The sequence below is a fragment of the Globicephala melas genome, chromosome 10 (genome assembly GCF_963455315.2).
Source record: "Globicephala melas chromosome 10, mGloMel1.2, whole genome shotgun sequence".
NCBI lineage: Eukaryota > Metazoa > Chordata > Mammalia > Artiodactyla > Delphinidae > Globicephala > Globicephala melas.
In genome coordinates, this window is record NC_083323.1 from 78228278 (window position 1) to 78240382 (window position 12105).

General features: G+C 41.0%; 1 protein-coding gene across 4 annotated transcripts in view; it reads left to right on the plus strand.

Moving 5' to 3' along the window:
• TMTC1 (transmembrane O-mannosyltransferase targeting cadherins 1) overlaps nt 1-12105 on the plus strand; it is a 263380-nt gene that overhangs the window by 184740 nt on the left and 66535 nt on the right. For 3 of the 4 annotated variants that reach the window (XM_030830461.2, XM_060306112.1, XM_060306113.1), the window contains 2 exons: nt 768-935; nt 8340-8453. In XM_030830461.2, the coding sequence (XP_030686321.1) occupies nt 768-935; nt 8340-8453 (282 nt within the window). The remainder of the gene's footprint in view (nt 1-767; nt 936-8339; nt 8454-12105) is intronic. The other variant, XM_060306111.1, reaches the window with a different exon arrangement.

Sequence of the window (12105 nt, forward strand, 5' to 3'; positions counted from 1 at the left end):
TCTGAGGCCAGTCGGCAGGCAGGAAGCCTCTCTGCAGGTGCACAGGTGATGCGAGGGACCACATTCCATCCACCAAGCCTAAGCTTTTAGAGATGTGCTATCAACGTGCCAAAGCCCCACTCCGGTAACGTGAGGGATTCTTCGTGTCTGTTGGCAAAGCTGAGCCAGAATCAGCATGAGAATCGGATCAGTGCAGCTTGTCTGTGATAGGCTGCACGCTGTGAGGCTCAGAAGCCCGCCTGTGGGAGGATCTTCCTTCAGCGTAAGGACTTTGGCCAGAATGGGGATATACTAGGTGGCACGTCCGGAGACCAAACTCAATGCCCCTTGGTGACCAGCATCCCTTCCAGGACCTGATAGTCCTCCCCAGGCACTGTCTCCCACAAAACCTCAGGGTCCAAATTTGAACACATGGTGCCAGTAGGGTTATACAATGTCAGGAACATAAGGGAGCCTGAGTCAGAGGGTCCAGTCAAGACCCAAGACACACAGGATGGACTTTTCTGGATGCCTGAGCTGCAGAAATTCAGGGCAATGTGAGCCTGCAGGGTGAACCTGTCATTCTCCACACTTGTGCCAGAGAACTAGCCAGTGTGCCGGTAGAGCCCATTTGAGCTCTAACGTGGAAATGTGTCAGACAGGGCGGGTTATGTCTGTGTTTTCTATCACAGGACAAGCTCTGTTTGAAAAGTTAGTTGCATGGGATGGAATACTCAGGGGCCTCCATTGCACCCCAAAGTCACCTGCTTCTCCGCCCTCTTTTCCAGCATGGGCTACTGCATCCTTTTCGTGCATGGAATGAGCAAGCTGTGCACATGGCTGAATCGCTGTGGGGCTGCCACTCTGAGCGTGTCCACTGTGCTGCTGCTGCTGCTTTTCTCCTGGAAAACCATGAAACAGAATGAAATTTGGCTGTCGAGAGAGTCCCTATTCAGGTATGACTAGAGGGTTAAAAGGGAATCTCTTCCCATTTATTTCTTTGCTGACGCATTTGTTTCCAAACAAACGAGGCGACATGGATCTGGCAATATTTATTAATCCAGAAACGTTTTTTAGTAAAGTTTTAAATGGAAGATGTCATTTTATTTTGGGTTTTAACTTTAATTTTTTAAATGGTATTCTATAAAATTTTACGGGAGCTCACTGTAAGTGAATTAATGGAAATAAGGCTCATGGGAAGGTTTTTGGGTCTGTGAATTGAGATGGAAAGTCTTGATAATGAGCTGGGCTGTAAAATCAGCCATCAACAAAATAAGATTGGTCAGTAAGTCCAATGGCATTGTTCAGCTGAGTGAATGAGAAAGGTGAGCGCACAGCAAGAAGGAAGAGAGATGCAGAATATTCCAGGATATTAAGTTGTGATCTGTAATCTAGTTGCTTTGTTTTGAACATTAATCGTGAGCAAGGAAGTGAAAGACTTTTTCATCTCGTGGTAGGTTTTTATGTGGTGTAGAAGCTGTTTCTGAATATAACAATGCCAGTTTATAGCCCTAACTTGTTGTAAAGTATAAAACATCCTTTGGGTTGCTCATCATGCCATGTTTCTGGGCTTAGTCTGTCTCCTTAATGTCACAGCCCTGGTGACCTTCACCTGGCCTCCGCGGCTCAGCCACACCTGGCCTCCCAGCAGTATTTCCCAGTCTCCCAGGGATCCCCAGTCTTTGACCCCTTCCAGCTTCTGTCCTCACTTATGACCCAGTTGGCCAGTTCTGTCAACGTGGTTTTTATTTGGTTCCCTAATCAGCCAGTACCCAACACTTATTCTTTGGAGGCAAACAACTGAAACAGAGTTGGAATCACTTTCAAAAGCAGAAAATATGGAAAGAGCATAGGAGAGCGCACAGAATTGGGGAGTAGATGAGGAAGCAGGCATGTAGCAGACGGGAAACAAGTGTCTGGATAGTCTGTCTTGAGGGGACCTGGGCACCTGCAAAGGAATGAATGGAGGGTAAATGTACCCCAATTTTCTCTCTCTTCACATCACAGTCCTGAGCTTAGGTCGTGTGCCTGCCCCTTGTCCCCACTAGGGCACTGAGATGACAGAACTGGCCAAAGACGCTCCCCTGACTTCCATGGGGGGAGTTAGGGCAGGCAGAACCCCTGGGCTTCCACTGAGATGTCACAGCAAGAGGGAATTCCCCACAGGAAACCCAAGCACCGGAAAAGGACACAGACTCTGGACTGCCAGAAGTGAGTGAATGAGTGAATGAACGAATGAAGGAGTAAGACACATGTTCACTGTACTCCTCTACCGTTTTAAAACAATATATCTGATTTTGCTATTTGGCAATTTAACTTTCTTTAATAGAAAAAAAATTAGTCTGGCATGCATGCACGTCTTATCAGTTTATTTACTGTTACTATATCATTATCATTGTCACCATCATTACTTCAGGGGGTACTATAGGGACCTGTTGCCCTGTGGGTTTTTTTCTAGGAATTGTATATCACTTTTAGGCTTCAGATTCTGTTCCGTCCCCGTTATACCCCCGACCTCAGTGCAGTTCTCACAGACTACAATGGACTTGTTCCCTCTTACTGCCCACTGCTGAGGTCATTCTGTAAACACAGGGGCATGGAAGTTCAGGAATATAACTTCCTCCTGGTTTCTGTTGGCTTAATTCATTTTTTCTTTCACTTTCAATAGTCAGTGCTTTTATGAGGAACTTTAAAATGATTCTGCCCCGTGTTAAATCCTTTCCTTGAATAAAGGTACTAAGATTGATTGTATTTTCTAATGATGTTTACTGCTTAATCAGTGCAACTCTGAGGAAGGATTTTGGCAGACAGCATTTTATCTCAAGGATAACAAGTTAGTGTTCAAACCCTGTACAGCTGATGCCAGCAATTTAAAAAAATGGAAAACAGAAAAACAAAAATCTCATTGACCTTGTATGCAGAGGCTTCTGGTTTTTTAGATGGAAGCATGTAGGAAGTGAACAGTTGATTACTAAAACACAGGCATTCCACATATGTGCTTAAAGAGACTTTGTGTCTTGAGAGGCCTTTGGTGATCAAATGGAATTTTGTGTAATGTGCAAATCAAAGCTATCAATAATTTTTAGAAAACTTTTCCTGTTATAATTTATTTATGTCCTGGGGAAACTTTTAAGTATCTGAGGCTTTAAGTTTATTCTTTTTCCTTCAAGACCAGCTGTTTATATGTATTCATCTTTCCTGAGTAATGTTCAAATCAGTTGAACATTTACCAAGAATCTTTGAGGCAAGATAGGATTCGTGGCTGGTGTGGGGTCTGGAATGAGGCTTTCTGGCTTTCCTCCAAGTTCTACCATTTAATAGCTGTGTGATCGTGGGTGAGTTACTTAACCACTCCATGCCTTAGTTCCTTTATTTTAAAATTTAGGAGTTTGGGATGAACATATACACACTACTATATATAAAATAGATAACCAATAAGGATGTACTATATAGCACAGGGAACTATATTCAATATCCTGTGATAAACCATAATGGAAAAGAATCTGAAAAAGAATATATATATATACATATACGTATATGTGTATAATTGAATCAATTTGCTGTACACCTGAAACGAACACAACATTGTAAATCAGCTATACTTCATTTAAAAAATAAATTTTAAAAAAGGAAAAATGTTTTAAATTTAGAATAACGATAGTGTCTATCTTCTGAGTAGAGTATGTGAGAGATGCATAGGGCAGTATGATAAACACTGTGTAAGGCTTTCAGATTCTTGCTCTGCACTGTGTTCTAGGACATGAGAGAACAGGGCGTGGGGCGAGACACTAGAGGAGCCTGAAGTCTGGATGGGAGTCAGACACATGTACACATTTTAATGTAATGTAGCAGGTGGTAGACAGAGGCAGAGCAGGGTGCTGTGTAAGTGCAGGCAGGTGACTGGGACCAACCCAAGCCTTCAAGGACCATTCTCTTGTAGACCTGAGCTCTGTCTGGAAGGATAAGGAAAGCCTAAATTAGCCGTAATGGCCCAAACCAAGAGCTGGCCAACTAAGAAGAAGTTGCAGTAGTTCTAGATGAGGTGATGTCCTTGACAGAGGCCCTGTTTCTGTTTTCTCCTCTCTTCCAGACTATCAACCCATTGACCATCCTAGGTCATATGGTCTCGTTGAGGCCTCTCTAATTATATGGAGTGGTTGTGCTTGGCAATACTATGAACGATCTTACAGAATATCTTAGGACAGACCTTTGTGTTAGAGACAATCCAAATTTCAGTCAAATTCCAGGGTTTCCAGCTGAGGCCTCCTGTCACAAAAAAGATCCCACTGAGTGATGTATTTTTAGGAGATACAGATGGAAGATCCCCCTCACAGCTTTGTACTTTTATTGGCAAAAACCTCACACACAAAAGCACAAGAACCCAGCACTTGTGTCTCATCAGAGGCTCAGAGAGAGAGTAGTTTGTCCAAGACGAAATCGCTGTGAAAAGGAGGTGTCAGGTTTGAACCCAAATCTGATGTAAAAGCCAAAGAATACATCTACTTCACCACACCTGTGTTTTGCTTTATGTTTTCTAACTTAAGCTAATCCCAATATAAACAGAGAAAGACAGAGAGACAGAGACAGACAGAGACAGAATGAGAGATGTTCATAATCATAGCTGCAAGGTACGTTTTCTTTAGTTCCCAGAACAGGAGATTATTCTGCTATCTAACCTGAGGAGAGGGTAAGTGCATAGCTTCTAGTGATAGCCCAGACTTTTATATTTTGGTACCAAAATAACACAATTTGATGAAATCTTTTCTTCCCACGCCCCCAAATCTTCAAAATACTTAGAAAGACAAAGCCAGCATGTTTTCTTTTGCATCCAGTTTGGGGTCTCTCTTAATCCCATTCATGAACTATTTAAGTGATCCGTGGACCACCAGTTAAGAATTTATGGCCTAGATCTTCTTCCCTCCCTGTAGGAAATACATTTCTCTTTCCTCCTCTCTGAATTGCTGAGCCAGAGAGATAAGCAGACCTCCCAGGGCAGAGAACATAAACCAGGGATTGGCAAATTCCTTCGTAAAGGCCAGACTGTAAATATTTGAGGTTTTGTGGGCCCTATGGTCTCTTTTGCAGCTGCTCTGCCATTGTCTCGGGAAAGAGGCCAAAGACATCTATGTAAAAAGGTAAACACATTGATGTGTCTGTGGCCCATCAGGCCATAGTTTGTTTACCAGTGAAATTCTAATGTTTCTAGTATCTTGCGGTACCTTTTTGGTTTATCAAACGTTGACCGACTTCAGGAATGATTGTGACCTTATATTGATCTTGGTTGAAATCTCTGCTCAACTACTTACTCAGTCTGTAACCTTAGAAAATGGTCTTAAGCTCTCTGAGCTTCAATTTCCTCATCATATGGGAGGTACAGTAATACTACCCATCGGATAGGTTGTTGAAAGGGTGAGAGGAGGTAGCCCATGGAAATGGATGCTTGGCTCAGCACTTGATTCAAAATGAGCCTCCATAAGCACTGGCTAACCTGACTGTGGCATTGGAAACCTCAGGTTAAACAGGGTCACAATTGAGGAGAGCCATAAATTCTTACTTTCCTTTCCTGTTAACCTCTGGCTGAACATTTTTTTTAAAATGTTTGTTTTCTAATCAGGAATTTGGGGGTGATTCTCCTGACCTATTGTTCCAGTAATGCCAACAAAACAAACTGATGTTCTACAAACTTGGAGCGATACCTGATAGAAGTGGCTTGATAGCTCTGTTATTTTTCAAGTCTTCTGCAAACGAGAGGTGTGAGGGAGAAATGCAAAGTGCATGAATTAAGATCCTGAGTTCGAAGGGAGACCTTAATTCATAATCCTTGTTGTAGTTATTAATAGGATTTGGGATCCAGCCCCATAACTTATGAATCCTACATTTCCTTATGGAGTAAATATGTGTAAGGCTGCACGTTCTGTTAAGACAGTTGGGACGACTCAATCACAGCATCCCAAAAGCAAACTGATGAGGCTGACCCCGGAAGGAGGGAGCAACTTGGCCAGTCAGAGTGACCTGGAAAGTTTTGCCTTTGGTCAATTGTTTATTTTCCTTTTTTTCACAAACTGTTTATTGTAAAATGAGAGACTGGAAAAACGCAGCAGTAAAATATCACAGAGAGAACGTAAAGGTCAAAAACAACAATGGGAAAAGCAGTGTGTTCTTAGGATTTCGGTTACTCCACCCATGCCTGCTTGCCTGCTACAAATATTATTACTTCCATCCTGCCATCACTGAACAATGCCCTCATCTTAGCAAGGACGCTTTTCCACAGGCTGAACTCAGGTGAAACATAGTAGAGCAGCTATGCTAATCACACAGAAGGGAGGATCAATTCCAGTAAATATGCCAGTTATATCTATGCTGAAATCAAAGTTACTTTAAAATCTCCCTGTACCATGCACTATTTAGTTCTGCATAGAAAAATCAGACACTTTCCTGTATAGAAATTGGATTTTTTAAAAAGCCATTACTATCACTCTGAACTTGGTCCTGCCCCCATGACCTAATGTACTTTGGGTAATGTCCATTTGAAATGTTATATTAAAATTCTAGCTTTGTGTGTTAGCTGGTGAGCTTCGCCGTAAGGTAATTGAAGGAGATTGATGATTTCACTGGCATCCAAATGGCAGCATTTGTAAATCTTTTGTCTTGGGTCAGTGATTTCCAGTGAGAGGATTCCTCCAATCTCCTCCGCGGAGTCCAATCCTGGCTTCCAGTATGCAGAGTTTTACATGGGTATAATGGGGTGAGGGAGATTCCACTGTTCAGAATATATATTTTCACTTAATCTACCTTGGAGGTACAGCTCTTCTGGCCCTCGACTGTACCTGTTGTTCCTGATCTCTCTGATTCAACTTTTCTAGAGAGTAAACGTCCTGCCTTTTGCTGGGATGGGGAAAGAATAGAGGAAATAGTCACCTGGATGTGCCTGGTGGGGAAGAGGATCTGGGGTCTAACTGCTGTTAATACAGATTTACAGCCCATCTGTTTCCAGCCGCACCCCACGCACAACAAAACATCCTAGCTACTGCCGTGCATTTGACATCACCATAACAGCTCTGTGTAAGGTGAAGTCTGCTGCTGTCACGTGATGCTGCCCTTGGGTTGGTTGCTAGCTGCCCACACTCCCTGTAAATTCTCTCCTCTGGAGAGTTCCTCACGCACTTGGCCAGTGGATTTTAGGTGGAACAGTCTTTGCTGGTCCTAAGGGACTGGGCTTTTTTTTTGCCTTTGAACATTTTAATTTATTTCTTTTTGAATTAAAAACCATTTTTTTTCTTGGTTTATAACGTTAAGGGGCTGTTATTTCAACAAAGGTTACAATACCCTGACGTATTATCCTAACAGGTTTAATTTGTATGGTGTTCCCCTAGTGTTCTTACCTTTGAATTAAAAATTAAATGAAAATATGTCACCTAGAAGAGGAAGGGCATTTAAAGTTCAGTTGCCGGAAACTAGGTTGTTATCCTTTCTGCTTCCTCTCTGTCATCACCTCCCCCATTCCAGCATTTAACCCATGTAGGTTCCAGGAGTTTTCTTTCCAGACAGCCCCCAAACCCATCTACCCCTGCCACCACCTCCTTGCAGGTAAGGGAACAGGGACTCTAGGAGCAAAGTCCTTGGGTCAGAATCCCGTCCCTGCCAGTTACCAGCTATCTGATCTCATGCAGGGTGACTTTGTGAGGCAGTTACAAACGACAGCATGTCTTCCTCCTTGTGTCATCTTCAAAGCTTCAGTGTTACCCTCTGGGGCTCCCCAGGTATCCTGTTTTACCAGCTCGAGCACACTAACACACTCACCACTTAAGCAAAGTTTTTAACCTTTCTGAGCAAAACCTCCTTTCCTTATCTGCAACTTGTAGAATAATCATACCTGTATTTTTTTTTTAATTAGCCCTGGTTTATTACATGGGAAGCGTTTATCTCCAGTAAACCTTAGTAGGGAAGTCAGTCTACAGTCATCCCTCTTGTAATGATTTATTTTTATAGACAATCTCAATTTTTTTTTTTAAAAAGGAAGGCTATAAATGAAGGAAGGAGGGAAAAAACTGAATTAACCTGAGCATGCTGGGTTGTTCCCCCAAAGACTCATCTCTTACCACATCCTGCCACCTCTGCTTCATGTGCAGTCAGCGTGTTTGTTTAGTTGTGCACAGTTGTGCACAGCCTTCACTGTTTTCCACAGAAACATGTTTAGTAACTCATATAATCCACAAATTTTGGAAGACTTGGCCTTGATGGATGCAATGGACATTTCAAATACAGGTTCATGAAACTGTGAGTAAAACATGAAAGAAACTGACAACATTCTTAAGCAGTACTCTTTGTTACTCATTTTTTTAAAATTTATTAATTTTTAGGTCTGGAGTTCAGACTCTGCCCCACAATGCCAAGGTTCACTACAACTACGCCAATTTCCTGAAGGACCAGGGTCGGAACAGGGAAGCCATCTACCACTACAGAACGGCCCTCAAGTAAGCAGCAGATGGGTGTCGGCTGTTGTGTTTCTTAGGCCCTTGTTTATTTCACTCACCCCTCCCAGTATTTGGGGGGTTGTTTGTTTCTCTTGACAGTGAACATCTCCTTGGAGATGGTATAGATCTGGGACTCCAAGTCTTTGGGCTCAGTGTTTGAGTCTAAGTCTACCTTGCTTTTAACTTTTAGTGTTTTCTTGTAAAAATTTCCATTGCTACACATTATGCAGTGAAGTGACACAGTTGAATACACATATACAGACCAATAAGAGTTGGTTGTCAAAAACATACTCGTAAGTTCTCAGGATATTTACTCCAGTGAATTCCTCCCAATTTAGGCTTCCCTATTTACATAAATATCTAAGAGGGTTTCTATAAAGACATTGGAGTATAAAATAAAATACTCTGATAATTGTATTAAAGAGAAGGAAAATGAGGAGACACTTGACTACCGTATTGGGAATATGTTAATAAGGTATGTATATACATAAATATATATATACAGTATATGCTTTCCTAATGTTTTAAAATTTTTTTTTCATTTAAAATATGAACAGCCCTGACACTCTCCTTATACTCATCCACTGAAAGAGAATATACCAAACATGGCTTTAGAGATGACTTTTAAGGGAAATTCAAATTTAAGGTCTGCGTTACCAGCAGCTGTCTGCATTGCTCTTAGGTACTCTTTTAAATTGCAACTCTGACTTTCAAGGTAGTCTTCCCTGAGAGATCCCAGATAGTAAATGTATTTAACCTGAAACGTGTGGAGGCGTGATAAGCAAACACAGCCTTGGAATCTCCCAATGTGGGCAAATCCTCTCCTTTATTGAATAATGTGAAGCTCACAGGAGTTTTTCAAAGAGGTTTCCATGCCTCTGCAGTATGTCCCACATTTGGCTGAATTTTCGGTTACTGTTTCACTTTGGGACATGCTCTAAAATATGTGTACCAAACAAATCATACATTTCACTGAAGTTCCCTCTAAGGATTGTCTCAAAGCTTAGTTTGAAATTGTCATCCTTAAAGTAACTGACCTAATTTTTAAAGTTATCCTTTTGAACAGTGTTCTACCTAAGTACGTTGTTCATCAATCAAATCTTTTAGACTTTAGGACCTGTTGTTTAGTATTCAGTATGGTAAAAATTTTAAACTGTACACATCAAGTTCCCTGCTAAATACTTTTCCAAAGATAACAAGAAATATAAATTCAAGAGGAATAATTGTAACAAAGATTTTTATTGAGGAAAGAAGTTTTTATTAAGAAATAGAAGACATTTTTAAAGATTTAATAAAGGGGCTTCCCTGGTGGTGCAGTGGTTGAGAGTCTGCCTGCCGATGCAGGGGACACGGGTTCATGACCCAGTCGGGGAAGATTCCACATGCCGCGGAGCGGCTGGGCCCGTGAGCCATGGCCGCTGGGCCTGCGCGTCCGGAGCCTGTTCTCCGCAGCGGGAGAGGCTACAACAGTGAGAGTCCCGTGTACCGCAAAAAAAAAAAAAAAAGATTTAATAAAGAATCATATTCTTCACTGCAAGCCAGTTTATGCAGATATTTCCAGTGCTTATCTCTGGTTGTTGAGATTATGGTTTAATTTTTTTCTTTATACTTTCTACTGTGCTTCAGAGTTCCACGATGAGCATGTATTATTTTTGAAATGAGGAAATGTTATTTTTAAAAAGGCATGTTCCCCCCCGGACCCCCCCAAAAATGATACAAATGAACATATTTACAAAACAGAAACAGACTCACAGACCTAGGCAATAAACTTATCGTTACCAACGGGGAAGGTTGGAGGGGAAGGATAGATTGGGAGTTTGGGATTGACATGTACACACAGCTATATTTAAAATGGATAACCAACAAGGACCAATTGCATAGCACAGGGAACTCTGCTCAATATTCTGTAATAACCTAAATGGAAAAAGAATTTGAAAAAGAATAGATATCTGTATATGTATAACTGAATCACTTTTCTGTACTCCTGAAACTAACCCAACATAGTTAATCAACTATTCTCAATATAAAATAAAAATTTTTTTAAAAAGGCATGTTCCTTCAAGGGACATTTAAGCAAATAAAGCGTGTTTGGGCTTTAATAATTAATTAGCGTTTCATGATTTTAGATGGCATTCTTAAAGGGAAGAAAAGAGCAGTAAGTTTGCCTGAAAAATATTGGTTGGAGGGAAGTATATCAGTATCTTTTAAAATTTGTTTCATTCGAACAGACTATTTTCTGTGAAGTTCAAACAGAAAAATAAGGCAGACCTTAAGGTACAGCTTGGGGAAAAGGTGTAAATTAAGCAAAACTCTCCGCCAGCTGACCTTACAAAATTACAGTAGCTGGTTGGGACTTCCACCGTCAATAAAAGTAAATGTTTGCTTCAGCAACTGTCCTTGTGGAAGAAACTTGTCCTTGAGAAATGGGGTAAAGACAGTTAAAGCTAAGAATATACTACATAGTAATTAGTGAAATATTTCATCATCTCAGACCAGGCTCAAAATATTTCTGATTTAAAGTATCATCATTTTTGTTATGGATACCTCCATGGTGAAATTTCAATGGATGTGGTGTTTTTTGTTTTTTGTTTTTTTAATTTAAGTAAATTGTCACTCTTTGTGTTAGAAAAGGAAAATACTGGGACTATTCATCATTTTGATGATTATTTATCCTAGATGACTGGAAGACTGCCCTTCCTTAAATATAACTCCTTCTCTGTGGAGGTTGCTAACACAGGGATTCCTCCCCTCCCAACTGCTCCACCCTACTTCACCTTTGGTGTATCTTGATGTTTTCCACGTCTGCAACAGTAATAAAGAGAATGATTAGGGAAATGCAGGATTAAAGGTGGTATTATCTGAAATCAGCCCCAACAGTTATTCATTCCTGTTGTAATGACTGTATAGGTTCCAAAGGCAATGGTGATATTGGTCATTAGGGTTGTATCTATACCGATATCTTTTTGGCTGGCTTACAGTTCTAAAAATAACACTGTATTAAATTGGTAATTATATATGACACGAATATTCTTCTGCTTTTTAACTTTATTCTATTTTTTAAATGTAAAAATACCACTGACTGACTTCTCCATTTTGGTGCACCTCAGGTATTATATTTCTGTAGTACAAGGGAGATCTCCCCTGAAAAATGCTGCAGCTGAGGATACAGAGTCAGATTAAGACCCAAATCATCAAAGAAAGTTGTCAGAATACTTTCCTTAAATCCTCCATAAACACAAATGTAAGCTTTCCTTTCTGTGAGGAGTGGCTCTCATATTTATACCTAATGGGGTGTTAAAAGTTTGGGATTGTTTATGCTGGAAAATCAGAACACCACTGGTGGAGCTACCATATGCCTTCACAGCTTTCTGACCATTGAGTTACTCTCGACAAGGTTTCTACTATTTTCAACGCGTATGATGGGAGTAGAAATGTTACTGGAAGAGGGGCCCCTTCCCAGGTCCGGAAGTGGGCTCTTGTCTAACACCCAGAAATGAATAGCCCGAGGAGACACACGTGCTGACAAAGTAAAAAACTTTATTGGGAAGGGGCGCCCAGGCAGAGAGCAGCAGGGTAAGGGAACCCAAGAGAACTGCTCTGCCATGTGGCTCGCAGTCTTAGGTTTTATGGTAATGGGTTAGCTTTCCAGGTT